Source organism: Grampus griseus, assembly GCF_964374135.1.
Source record: "Grampus griseus genome assembly, chromosome: 2".
NCBI lineage: Eukaryota > Metazoa > Chordata > Mammalia > Artiodactyla > Delphinidae > Grampus > Grampus griseus.
The window spans coordinates 176,308,502-176,323,309 of record NC_139018.1 but is presented as its reverse complement, the minus strand read 5'-3'; the positions used below and the strand labels follow the sequence as shown (position 1 = coordinate 176,323,309).

At 39.8% G+C, this 14,808-nt stretch overlaps 1 protein-coding gene across 2 annotated transcripts in view; it reads right to left on the bottom strand.

The window, feature by feature from the left end:
* Window positions 1-805: 805 nt before the first annotated feature.
* MPP7 (MAGUK p55 scaffold protein 7) overlaps window positions 806-14,808 on the bottom strand; it is a 278,434-nt gene continuing 264,431 nt past the window's right edge. For both annotated transcript variants that reach the window (XM_082649281.1, XM_082649280.1), the window contains exons 14-17: window positions 7,406-7,499; window positions 6,301-6,409; window positions 5,081-5,224; window positions 806-3,556 (exon numbers count right to left, since the gene is read on the bottom strand). In XM_082649281.1, coding sequence (XP_082505407.1) covers window positions 3,377-3,556; window positions 5,081-5,224; window positions 6,301-6,409; window positions 7,406-7,499 — 527 coding nt within the window. In that variant the 3' untranslated portion in view covers window positions 806-3,376. The remainder of the gene's footprint in view (window positions 3,557-5,080; window positions 5,225-6,300; window positions 6,410-7,405; window positions 7,500-14,808) is intronic.

The following is a 14,808-nucleotide window of genomic DNA, read 5'->3' as shown; positions in this document are numbered from 1 at the left end:
TGTGAATTTACTAATAGGAGAACTGTTCGTGTGGAGTCATTAAGAATATTTATGCAGCTACTTTTAAACTGTGTGACGTGAGAGTGACCGTTGTGAAGCGAGCTTACCATCAGTGAGCACTTCTAGCCCAGGCTTTGTTCCAAGCACATTACACGGATCAATTCTTTCATTTCATGCCCACAACAATCCTATGAGGTAAGCACTCTTATTATCTCCATTATTTTCTGGTGAGAAAACGACAGTGAGATTAAACGAGGTTATAAAACTCGTAATAGGCAGCATCTGAACTCAACAATCCAGCTCCAGATCCCACGCCCCTAACTGCTACATCCTACAGCCTCTCAGTGGAAGCAGAGCTGGGCTAACTTGTTCAGCTGCTTAAGCAAGGTCAGTGCCACTCAGCCTGTCTGTATAAGCAGGTGGCAGTCTGTCCTCACATGCAGAGCTGGAAAAGTCTACTTCGCCTACCTGCAACAGGGGCGGAGGATGTGGGTGCCGCTCAATGCCTGACGGAAAGAGGCGGGGCGGGGTGTCCCCATCACGGACGGGCTGGGACCAACCATGCCATTCTTTGCTCCACAGCTTTAAGTGGCTGGACCGTGTGGGTAAGAGCAAGGCTAGTGAAGTCCACCTCTCCAACAACCTGGATGAAACCAATTAATGTTTGAAACAAATATGAAATTTAATTTTAGACAGAGCCAGTTCAAATATATCACTTGGTGTCATTAAAAAAACAATTTTTTCCACCATTGGAAACAGTGAAGTAGATGCCAAGTGCAAGAGCATCTTCGAGAGAGCACACACATAATTTGAAGATACTTTATTAAGCTCAAAGGTTTTCCATGACTTTTATTTATGAACTCTTACTAGTCAAAAAGAAAATAAATAATAAAACTCTATCTTCAGGAAACTTTTAACAACATAATTTCGTTTTACATGTTTGTCAATTTTAAATTATTACAATTTAGATACATTCAATCATTACACAATGCCAGGAAGGTCAGCCTTAAAGATATCGATAATGTCTATATTGGTAAGTAAAATAATGGTAAAAAAAAAAAAAAAAAGATTCCAGTATGTTAATAATGGGAATATGGAATTATCTTCTTGATCTTGGATTTGAAATACATGGACTTAAAAAACCCAATATTCCTGTTCTCTCAAATAGTGGCTGACACTGTCTCAGAAGCAAGCTGCCTGAAGAACTAGTCTGTCCCTGCTGGAGAGGGAGCTGAGGATGCATAAGTACAGAATCAAGGGCCCTTTGCAACATTAGTCAGAGGCCATGGAGTTGGCCCTGCCGCATTAAATTTTAACTGAATCTCCTTCTAAGCATCAAGGTGGCCATGTAAACGTCACTTGCAAGACCACGTATGTATATTACCCGATAAAAGATTTTTCAAATTGCTGAAGTACCTCTTTTCATTATTTAAAAAAATACTGCCCAGCTCTCGTGTAAAAAGGGAGAAAGGCTGGACAAATATATTTCTATAACACCTCCACCACCACCACCAAAAAGGACTCCGTTTCTACCACGTTACACTATTTCTACCTCCGCAGAAAAGAATTGAGGCAATTGTCTGTAAATGAAAAAAAGCAAACCAGGTACTATTTCTGAACAAAGAATTTGGACTGCCTAAATTATAATTCATTTCCTAGGAAGTCCTGATTTTTCGGAAATTTCAGTCAATGTTCAAAGAGAATATTCTACCCAAACCACCTAAGGAAGATTTGTACTTTCTTAGACCAGCCACACAACTATAAAGTATGGCTTCAATATTAGATCTGGCAACCCACCAACACCTTTTTAAACTAAATTGCTTGCTATTTAGTTAATTAACTTAGACCTTGCTGTTTGGATTATGCTGTCAAGTAACAATGTCTGGTTATCTAACTATTTAGCTGTGAGTGTGTATCAAGGTATGAAATTTGACACGTCTGAAGGAAACTCAGTGAGTGATGCTATCAACTGTGCACACAGAACACACCTGTGGATCTGCATATGAATAAAGCTCAAATATTTACATGGAATGTTGACCCTGACTTATAAAACTACTATCTTAAATTATGATGTCTTTACATACTATTTATTTAATGAATAGCCTCATTTGATAATTAAAAAAATATGCCTTTCAAATATTTCATAAATATATAAAATTTCACTACACTCTTTTTCTTTAAACAGGACATCTAAACTCTCTTTACAAATCAACAAAAAATATCGTTTTTTCTGTTTGAAAGTCACAGATGCAATGATTTCTGATTGACAGGGTCTTACGGCATGCAAGAATGGGAGGACATGTTCTCTTATACAACTATGGACATTTCTGGTATTTTGAGCTGTATAATTTACTCGCTGAAGATGAGTAGCATCAAAGAAAAATGAGAGATCCCATCTAAATATTTACAACAAGAATCTTTCTTAAACTTCTTTAAAAATGGCAAGACTAGGATGGTATCTGGCCAGTGTTAAATATTTTGATGACGAAGAAATAACATTACATGAAAAGTTTTCTAAAATATATCTTATAGTGCAATTTAAATATATTGTGATCAATTGCACACATTTGAAAAATGATCACATTTTCTTTAACTGTAGCAGTAACAAGTAAAACCTACTTTTAGAATAGGAATCATTCTTATAATTTATTGGGAAAACCCAAAGCCAGATAACTGGCTCCAGAATTTCTGGTGAGTCCAGAAATGTCTGAGGATTTACAAATAAAAATGTCCTTTGTAATCTTACTTGCTCCAGGATATCACCATTCTTAAGCCATAAGGAAAGGTTTTTAGTTTCATAAATAGTAATTTTTAAAAGCCCATCTTCCCTTATTAAACATTTGTTGAGTCACTGATATATGCTCTCATAAGGCCTTCTCAAACTGTAACTGTGAATATGTTGTGTCTACGTAAGAAAAAGGTTGCACTTGCAGAATAGCAAGAGGACTCGGCCTTACGGCCAGCCCAGGCGCCTCTATGATGATGTCTGGCTCCTGAAGACTGTGAACTGAACGTATTCAGTGGCTGACATGCAAACTCCAAGGCAGTGATGACGTCGGAGACCAGCTGAAGCACTGAACTCCCGTGTACATTCTCCAGCTATGTCTCTCTAAAAAGTTCAACCCCTTTTTGGAGATAGAGCTACACGGTCAAGAAAACGAGGATACGGTACTGGGCAGATTTTGACGTTGGACCTTAAACTCAAACACTGTGCTTGAAATAAGGCTGTAAAAAGATACAAACAAAACCAACACATCAATTTTAACCAAGATTGCACATCTTAACAGTGATATAGATTAAAAAACCCTACCACCAAAATGGTAACTGATTTAATCATGCACTCTACAGGAAAGATAATTATGGAAATTTCCCTTAGTTACGAATGCAACCAGCTCACTGGAACCCAGTGGGTGTCTGTCTCCAGTTTGTCGAAAGTTGTTTTAAGCTCACTGAAGGCCATGGTGAGATCATCATTTACTATAGTTTTGTCAAAAAGATGACCATATTGACTTTCCATTATCTGGGCAGATTTAATCATTTCTTGAAAGTCTTCTTCCTACAAAAAGAAGTATTTTAAAAAACTGGTTAACCAGGCAGTTTTATCACGTCACGTCAATGCAAATACTGCACAACTCGTTTATCTAATGTTGTTCTGTGTTCACTATTTCACCTCAGCCACGAAAGAAAATTATCCTCTTTAACTATAAGTTCTTCAGAAGCCATAATTTCTAATACCCTCTCTCTCTATTTGCTTGTAACTAAACTGCCCTGACAAGAGGCAAAACTCCTGCCTTACCTAAATTTCAGGATAATTAGTCACTCGCTTATCATTACAGGGATATTTCAGTATTAAAGGAGAATTGTTTACCCTTAGGCTTTGCCTGCCTTGTTCACATTTATTCATAGCAAGGAATGTATAACAAACTACTTTTTCAGAGTTGGATACATTTATGAAAGGACACTTATATTATGTCCTTCTACGTCTCAGTAGAAGTGGGAAGTGGGTCAGGGGCCCTTCATACTCACATTTTTGAAACCAGTAAGAATTTTAGTTGATTAGAAAACAAGACTATATACATAAACGTGAGTTAAATCTTATGTTATCATTTATTATCTTCATTGAGAAATCTTCACATAGTACAATACTATAATAAATAGTACAATAACTCTTTAAACTGTGACTTCTTGGAGTCTTTTCAGAGTCTACATTTCAATGTCACAGAAGATTTTCACAACAGAAATTTTCATTTTAGTGTTAACCCAGAGCCCTGAGTAATTAACCTCATGTAACAGTACCTGTTCAGTAGGGTTGTGTATTGTCAGTACTTTAGAAAAAAGATATTTTTAAAATACTGGGAATCAAAAACATTATCTGTACTTGGTACCCACAATTAATAGTTTACAAATTAATACAGAGTGAAGTTAAAGATGAGTTAGTTAAGAGAGGGAGGGGAAAAAACCTTCTGCCATTAAATTTCTCCGCTTTTTATTTTTGAGCCTAAAGTAGAAAACATCGTCTTATGGTTGAAAACAAAAAACAATGAAAGGCCCTGCCAGTCATTCTCGTCATTAACAAACCACGGCTGCCACTTCTGGTAACAGTCAAAGGAAATACAAATACAGACCGAATAATGCAAGTCTACTGTCCTGCACCCAAAACGATGCTTTTGCTTTCACTATGCTAAATATGATGTTGATACAAACAGACAAGGCAAATTATTACATTTTCATCTAGACTATTAATGAGTAATAGTACCTGACTTTGCTATTTTTCCCTTTAAAAATAAGGCTAGTTGAAAACTCAGTGGTCTGACTTTTTACATGTGCCTTCAAAAATTTTATAAGTGTACATAACAGCATACAAAATAGCTTAGAGTCAGTGTGATATGAAGGTCGTTCACAGGAGCCGAGAAAGCAGTTACAGTGCAATCACTGAACGCGAGCGCCTAAATGCAGCTCTGTCTCGCGTGGGTGTTTGGATCTCACCTTCATCTACTGCCGTCTCCCTAATGCAGTCACTACTGCACATATGATTTTAAGTCCCGCTTGTGTACTTTCAGTAAAGCATCCTCATACTCACCGTAAAGGGCTTTGCAGCACCTTGCTCATCTCTGCTTGAAATAATCTTTGCATTTTTTCTTGTCTCCCTCAAACGCTCTATTGACGGAGGCTTTATAAATATCACATAGGGCTTAAATTCTAGTGTCCTTAAGTGCTTCACTGTCTGCAATGAAGAAAATAAGTTTTCTTACATTTCTTCATAATGTCATGAGTAAGTTTTATAACAAAACTGAATTTTCTTTCTAAGGAGAAAATTCCTTAAAATTATTTCCTAATTAAGGTTAGCAGGTCTTTCAATATATTGTTGTTCAATCAGTTGTTGACAATTAAATGTAACAGACACCTCTCAAAAGATGGAGAATGTAACTTGTCTTTAAAAGTGCTTTGAAATATGCCATCATTAATACTGAAGAGAAGCAGCTAAAAATACCAGAAAACTAGTTTTTAGATCTAATACCTAAAAGATGCTATGAGTTAACTTTCTTTACACGAGTCTTCCAACCATCCTGTTTAAGCCTCTTCCTGATCTCAGGTTGAGGTCTCTCTCCTCTTTCATTCTGCCCTTCAGAGTCCCCTACAAAGGGCAAGCCCCCTGCTTTTCACGAAGCTCGCAGCACTGCCTCTGGGTAGCGAGGAGAATGCTGGGCTGCGTCCCTGCTGGGGGTCTGTGGTGAGACAGGGAAGTGCACTGCTTCACCCACTGGCACTCAGTCCACGTGACATGAGTTCCCAGGGTGCCAGGCGAGCTCTACCTGGCGACTTGTACCTGGTACAGTTCCTGTGAGATGCCCGCGGCTCCTGCCGGGCAGTTTACACTTCTAGAATATTTACAGAACCAAAATCAACGAAAGAGGACTGAGAACCAAAACGTCCACTGTCAAAAATGACGCACACTTATACCAATGCACACATGAAATACATTATACATATAACGCAACACACTTTTAAATACAAAATGCATAGAAGAAATATCCAGGAGACATTATACTTGGCAAACACTGAATCTAAATAAGAGTTACAAACAAATGTCGAGGCTTCCCTGACCCCTGTTTCCTAATAACAACATGGGCTTCTTTTCAGCAGAAACTTCTCAACTGACATTTAAATGCTTTTGTCACCTTAGGAAAGCCACCTACATGCCAGAAGTGAGTAGATTTCAGATTTTCCCCATACTGAAATGCTCAAGAGTGGTAGATTACATGGGCTTCAAGGGTGTTGAATAGGTCACTGTTCACTTACATGAGGCTGAACGTCCAACAAACAAACTTTGTTTTTAGCTAGGACAGACCGAACTGAGTCTATACTTGTGCCGTAATAGTTGTTTTTATATTCACCATATTCAATAAACCTGTAGAAATTAGAATCATTTGTGAATTATATATGGCAGACATAATTCATATATAAAAGATGTTTTTGCTGAATATGTAATTTTTTAAACTGCTTTTAATAAAATAACTAGGTCCAAGTACTCCAGAATGTCAATTTAAAAAAATCTTCTATTTTATTTTTTCAAATCAGTAACACTTGCTTGTATTACACTTAAGCAGAAAAAAAGTACTTTAGTCCAGCAGGACTCTAATGTTTTCCATCACCTCTTTTTCAGAACTAATGCAATGCAATAAAACAGTGAATAAGCCAAACAATAAAAACTACTGAAATTTCACTGGACACGAAAGAACCACCAAGCTCAGCTTTAGAACTCGAGGAGGACTGGCTGGTGGCTAACGCGAGCAGGACAGCTGAGAACGTGCTATAAAAACTCAATCGCTGTGCCAAACACAGAAAAGCATTTCGATGTTTCAATAAAGCCCCACAATCCCGCAGTAGAGCACACGCTGCTCCCTGATACCCTGAAATACCCACGCTTCAGCACATGGAAAACCAGGGGCTGGGAGACTCAGCGCTTGCTAGAGGATGTGGTACAAGCAAGATGGTTAACATTACTTTGGTTTGTTGAAGAGCCAATGAGAGAGAGGGAGGTTCGTGGAAAAGACTGGAACTAGGGATCTATTACACAGTTATTAGTTACTAAAATAAAGTTCTATCTAAATTCTACGTTAAGATTCAATTACAGGGGTAGGACGATCTCACAATACTACACTAGCAAAATAATCCCGACACATTCAATTTACCAGATACACAACAGCTCTAGGTTATTAAAAGATTACAGGCAAAGATGGGTAATAACCACTAAATGAATTATCTTTTTATCAGTTTCAAATATTATTATAAAAATGAAAATTCATTTCAAACGGAAGGGAACCTTCAGTTGTCTACAACTAGACATATGGGCACATGTTTAAAAACAACAGTTATACAAAGATTCTAAAAGAACTCCACATACTTGTTATTTTGTACATCGGTCTCAAACAAATGCTTGGAAATGAAGACATACTCAACCCCATCACTCTCCTGGCTTCTCCTTGGTCTGGTGGTGTCTGTGGTTTAATTAAAAAGAGTTCAGAAAAGCCTGCATCAGCCACCCTAAGTAAAATACTAAAAAAGAAATGATCATATATTTGATGAAAGGACTTTTCTTAAATAAGATTTTAAAACTTAAAAAGCAAATTAGCTAATAAAATATAGGAATCCCATTAATTCAGTTTTTCCACTGATATTAAAGTTATATTGATTTGAAGATGGATTCAAAATTAAGTTGCATTATGTTTATGCTATTAATTATCTGAAGGAGCTTTAATATGTTAATTAAACAAAAACGGTATTTCAACCCTTGAGGAAAAACCCCTTTCTTTGGCAAATAATATGCTTATTATTGTCATATTGATTCTTTGTTCACTGTAAGCAAGTCTACTGCCCACTAGGTTGAAAGGTAAAAACTCTAAAATTATTTTACTATTTTCTGCCCAGGGCACATGGTGTATGCCATCAATGCTTAATTTCCCAATCAAAGTCAAAGACTTCTATGTGCTATTCATTTCTCCTTTGCAAAATCATAAACATCTTCTTGAAATACAAATGAACTTCTAAACTTTCAGCAATTTTGCCTAACTATTTGCTACTGAATTATAATGGAGCAGAAAATAACTTTAAAAACAAACCCCTAAGGAACTGCAGGCTGATATAGCACGTGAAAAACTGACTACAGTCCATCCTTCCTGCTGATTACAACTAAAACCTCTGGACCCAAAACATCTATTTTTGTATTGAGCACTTTGAAAATAAAAAAGGCAGGTAAACTGTGGAAGAGAGTCAAGCGCCCTGGGGAAGGGTTTAACTTTTATTTCCTTTTAGCTTTGCCCTAGGGGTGGGCTCATTCACAGAGCAGCCTGGAGGAATGTGCGTCTAAATTCCAATAGAAGCCCTGACTTCCTGGTGAAAAGGACCAGAAAAAATAACGCCCCTGTGAGCTGAAGAGTGTGCAAGGAACCCAGGAAGGGAGAGAGCTAGAGAAGGAAATACTCTACTTCTGTGCACAAACCAGCACTGGCCTAAGAATAACCCCTAAGCCGTACACATGCAGCCCAGACTCAAAGCAGCAGAGCGAAGCTGTAGGAAGTGAATTAAGATTAGAATACACAAGTCTCAGCCTGATCCGTCAGCAGTGGAAGTACAGAACACAGCCAAACCAATGGAGAGAAGGCTTAGAGAACGGAGCTGAGATCTGCACTATGCACACAAGGTGCAAACCAATCCCTGAACTTCACATGACAGGGCAGACCCAAACCAACACGGCAGACGTTTAGAGAACTGAAGTGAGATTTAAACCATAACCTACAGAAAATGAGGTAAAACTTGCAGTCTAAGCATAAACTAGTCGGTTAGAGCTAAATAAAACATCACCTTTCTCCAGAATATTATAACAGGACCTGGGCCCAAAAGAACGTTGCATTCCTGATATCGGGATGCAGTGTTCTATTATTCAACAGAAAAGAACCGAGAAAGGGAGGAGCTTCAAGATGGCGGAATAGTAAAGACGCGGAGATCACCCTCCGCCCCACAGATACATCAGAAATACATCTACACGTGGAACAGCTCCTACAGAACACCTACTGAACGCTGGCAGAAGACCTCAGACCTCCCAAAAGGCAAGAAACCCCCCACGTACCTGGGTAGGGTAAAAGTAAAAAGAAAAAACAGAGACAAAAGAATAGGGATGGTACCTGCACCAGTGGGACGGAGCCGTGAAGGAGGGAAGGTTTTCACACACTAGGAGCCCCTTCGCGGGCGGAGGCTGCGGGTGGCGGAGGGGGGAGCTTCGGGGCCGCGGAGGAGAGCGCAGCAACGGGGGTGTGGGGGCAAAGCGGGGAGATTCCCGCACAGAGGATCGGGCCGACCGGCACTCACCAGCCCGAGAGGCCTGTCTGCTCACCCGCCGGGGCGGGTGGGGCTGGGAGCTGAGGCTCGGCTTCGGTCGGAGCGCAGGGAGAGGACTGGGGTTGGCGGCGTGAACACAGCCTGAAGGGGGCTAGTGCGCCACGGCTGGCCGGGAGGGAGCCCGGGAAAAGTCTGGACCTGCCGAAGAGGCAAGAGACTTCTTCTTCCCTCTTTGTTTCCTGGTGCGCGAGGAGAGGGGATTGAGAGCGCTGCTTAAAGGAGCTCCAGAGACGGGCGCGAGCCGCGGCTAACAGCGCGGACCCCAGGGGCGGGCGGGAGACGATAAGGCTGCTGCCGCCGCCACCAAGGGGCCTGTGTGCGAGCACAGGTCACTCTCCACACCCCCTGCCGGGGAGCCTGTGCAGCCCACCACTGCCAGGGTCCCGGGATCCAGGGACAACTTCCCCGGGACAACTCACCGCGCGCCTCAGGCTGGTGCAACGTCACGCCGGCCGCAGCAGCCGCAGGCCCGCCCCGCACGCCGTGCCCCTCCCTCCCCCGGCCTGAGTGAGCTAGAGCCCCCGAATCAGCGGCTCCTTTAACCCCGTCCTGTCTGAGCGAAGAACAGACGCCCTCCAGCGACCTACACGCAGAGGCGGGGCCAAATCCAAAGCCGAGCCCCGGGAGCTGTGCGAACGAAGAAGAGAAAGGGAAATCTCTCCCAGCAGCCTCAGGAGCAGCGGATTAAAGCTCCACAATCAACTTGATGTACCTGCATCTGTGGAATACATGAATAGACAACGAATCATCCCAAATTGAGGAGGTGGGCTTCGGGAGCAACGATATATATTTTTTTCCCTTCTCCTCTTTTTGTGAGTGTGTATGTGTTGCTTCTGTGTGAGATCTTGTCTGTGTAGCTTCACTTTTACCACTTGTCCTAGGGTTCTGTCTGTCCATTTTTTTTAACTTAAAAAAATTTTTGTTCTTAATAATTATTTTTCATTTTAATAACTTTATTTTATTTTATTTTACTTTATTATTTTTTATCTTCTTTCTTTCATTTTTTTCTCCCTTTTATTCTGAGCCGTGTGGAGGACAGGCTCTTGGTGCTCCAGCCAGGCGTCAGAGCTGTGCCACTGAGGTGGGAGAGCCAACTTCAGGACACGGGTCCACAAGAGACCTCCCAGCTCCACATAATATCAAACGGCGAAAATCTCCCAGAGATCTCCACCTCAACACCAGCACCCAGCTGCACTCAACGACCAGCAAGCTACAGTGCTGGACATCCTATGCCAAACAACTAGCAAGACAGGAACACAACTCCACCCATTAGCAGAGAGGCTGCCCAAAATCATAATAAGTCTACAGACACCCCAAAACACACCACCAGACGTGGACCTGCCCACCAGAAAGACAAGATCCAGCCTCATCCACCAGAACACAGGCACTAGTCCCCTTCACCAGGAAGCCTACACAACCCACTGAAACAACCTTAGCCACTGGGGACAGACACCAAAAACAATGGGATCTACGAACCTGCAGCCTGTGAAAAGGAGACCCCACACACAGTAAGATAAGCAAAATGAGAAGACAGAGAAACACACAGCAGTGAAGGAGCAAGATAAAAACCCATCAGACCTAACAAATGAAGAGGAAATAGGCAGTCTACCTGAAAAAGAATTCAGAATAATGATAGTAAAGATGATCCAATATCTTGGAAATAAAATGGAGAAAATACAAGAAACATTTAACAAGGAACCAGAACTAAACAGCAAACAAACAAAGATGAACAACACAATAAATGAAATTAAAAATTCCTAGAAGGGATCAATAGCAGAATAACTGAGGGAGAAGAACGGATAAGTGACCTGGAAGGTAAAATAGTGGAAACAACTACTGCAGAGCAGAATAAAAAAAAAAAGAATGAAAACATTTGAGGACAGTCTCAGAGACCTCTGGGACAACATTAAACGCACCAACATTCGAATTATCGTGGGGTTCCAGAAGAAGAAGAGAAAAAGAAAGGGACTGAGAAAATATTTGAAGAGATTATAGTTGAAAACTTCCCTAATATGGGAAAGGAAATAGTTAATCAAGTCCAGGAAGCATAGAGAGTCCCATACAGGATAAATCCAAGGAGAAACATGCCAAGACACACATTCAGCAAACTATCAAAAATTAAATACAAAGAACAAATATTAAAAGCAGCAAGGGAAAAACAACAAGTAACACACAAGGGAATCCCCATAAGGTTAGCAGCTGATCGTTCAGCAGAAGCTCTGCAAGCCAGAAGGCAGTGGCAGGACATACTGAAAGTGATGAAGGAGAAAAACCTAAAACCAAGATTACTCTACCCAGCAAGGATCTCATTCAGATTGGACAGAGAAATTAAAATCTTTACAGACAAGCAAAAGCTAAGAGAATTCAGCACAACCAAACGAGTTTTACAACACATGCTAAAGGAACTTCTCTAGGCAGGAAACACAAGAGAAGAAAAGGACCTACAATAATAATCCCAAAACAATTAAGAAAATGGGAATAGGAACATACATATCAATAATTACCTTAAATGTAAATGGATTAAATGCTCCAACCAAAAGACACAGACTGGATGAATGGATACAAAAACAAGACCCGTACATATGCTGTCTACAAGAGACCCACATCAGACCTAGGGACACATACAGACTGAAAGTGAGGGGATGGAAAAAGATACTCCATGCAAATAGAAATCAAAAGAACACTGGAGTAGCAATTCTCATATCAGACAAAATAGACTTGAAAGCAAAGACTATTACAAGAGACAAAGAAGGACACGATATAATGATAAAGGGATCAAGCCAAGAAGAAGATATAACAATTGTAAATATTTATGAACCCAAGATAGGAGCACCTCAATACACAAGGCAAATACTAACAGCCAAAAAAGGGGAAATCGACAGTCACACAATCATACTATGAGACTTTTAACACACCACTTTCACCAATGGACAGATCATCCAAAATGAAAATAAATAAGGAAACACAGCTTTAAATGATACATTAAACAAGATGGGCTTAACTGATATTTAAAGGACATTCCATCCAAAACCAACAGAATACACATTCTTCTCAAGTGCTCATGGAACATTCTCCAGGATAGATCACATCTTGGGTCACAAATCAAGCCTTGGTGAATTTAAGAAAATTGAAATTGTATCAAGTATCTTTTCCGACCACAACGCTATGAGACTAGATATGAATTACAGGAAAAAATCTGTAAGAAATACAAACACATGGAGGCAAAATAACACATTACTTAATAACCAAGAGATTACTGAAGAAATCAAAGAGGAAATCAAAAAATACCTAGAAACAAATGACAATGAAAACACACGACCCAAAACCTATGGGATGCAGCAAAAGCAGTTCTAAGAGGGAAGTTTATAGCAATACAATCCTACCTTAAGAAACAGGAAACATGTAGAATAAACAACCTAACCTTGCACCTAAAGCAATTAGAGAAAGAAGAACAAAAAACCCCAAAAGTTAGCAGAAGGAAAGAAATCATAAAGATCAGATCAGAAATAAATGAAAAGGAAATGAAGGAAACGATAGCAAAGATCAATAAAACTAAAAGCTGGTTCTTTGAGAAGAATAAAATTGATAAACCATTAGCCAGACTCATCAAGAAAAAGAGGGAGAAGACTCAAATCAATAGAATTAGAAATGAAAAAGGAGAAGTAACAACTGACACTCCAGAAACACAAAAGATCATGAGAGATTACTACAAGCAACTCTATACCAATAAAATGGACAACCTGGAAGAAATGGACAAATTCTTAGAAATGCACAACCTGGCAAGACTGAATCAGGAAGAAATAGAAAATATGAACAGACCAATCACAAGCACTGAAATTGAAACTGTGATTAAAATCTTCCAAAAAACAAAAGCCCAGGACCAGCTGGCTTCACAGGTGAATTCTACCAAACATTTAGAGAAGAGCTAACACCTATCCTTCTCAAACTCTTCCAAAATATAGCTAGGGAGGAACACTCTCAAACTCATTCTACGAGGCCACCATCACCCTGGTACCAAAACCAGACAAGGATGTCACAAAGAAAGAAAACTACAGGCCAATATCACTGATGAACATAGATGCAAAAATCCTCAACAAAATACTAGCAAACAGAATCCAACAGCACATTAAAAGGATCATACACCACAATCAAGTGGGGTTATCCCAGGATTGCATGGATTCTGCAATACATGCAAATCAGTCAACGGGATACACCATATTAACAAACTGAAGGGGAAAAAGCATATGATCATCTCAATAGATGCAGAGAAAGCTTTCGACAAAATTCAACACCCATTTATGATAAAAACCCTGCAGAAAGTACGCACAGAGGAACTTTCCTCAACATAATAAAGGCCATATATGACAAACCCACAGTCAACATCGTCCTCAATGGTGAAAAACTGAAACCATTTCCCGTAAGATCAGGAACAAGACAAGGTTGCCCACTCTCACCACTCTTATTCAACATAGTTTTGGAAGTTTTAGCCATAGCAATCAGAGAAGAAAAGGAAATAAAAGGAATCCAAATTGGACAAGAAGTAAAGCTGTCACTGTTCGCAGATGACATGATACTATACATAGAGAATCCTAAAGATGCTACCAGAAAACTACTAGAGCTAATCAATGAATTTGGTAAAGTAGCAGGATACAAAATTAATGCACAGAAACCTCTGGCATTCCTATACACTAATGATGAAAAATCCGAAACTGAAATCAAGGAAACACTCCCATTTATCACTGAAACAAAAAGAATAAAATATCTGGGAATAAATGTACCTAAGGAGACAAAAGACCTGTATACAGAAAATTATAAGACACTGATGAAAGAAATGAAAGATGATACAAATAGATGGAGAGATATACCATGTTCTTGCACTGAAAGAATCAACATTGTGAAAATGACTCTACTACCCAAAGCAATCTACAGATTCAATGCAATCCCTGTCAAACTACCACTGGCATTTTTCACAGAACTAGAACAAAAAATTTCATAATTTGTATGGAAACACAAAAGACCCCGAATAGCCAAATCAATCTTCAGAACGAAAAACGGAGCTGGAGGAATCAGGCTCCCTGACTTCAAGCTATACTACAAAGCTACAGTAATCAAGACAGTATGGTACTGGCACAAAAAGAGAAAGATAGATCAATGGAACAGGATAGAAAGCCCAGAGATAAACCCATGCACATATGGTCACCTTATCTTTGATAAAGGAGGCAGGAATGTACAGTGGAGAAAGGACAGCCTGTTCAGTAAGTGGTCCTGGGAAAACTGGAGAGGTACATGTAAAAGTATGAGATCAGAACCATCCCTAACACCATAGACAAAAATAAACTCAAAATGGACTAAAGACCTAAATGTAAGGCCAGAAACTATCAAACTGTTAGAGGAAAACATAGCCAGAACACT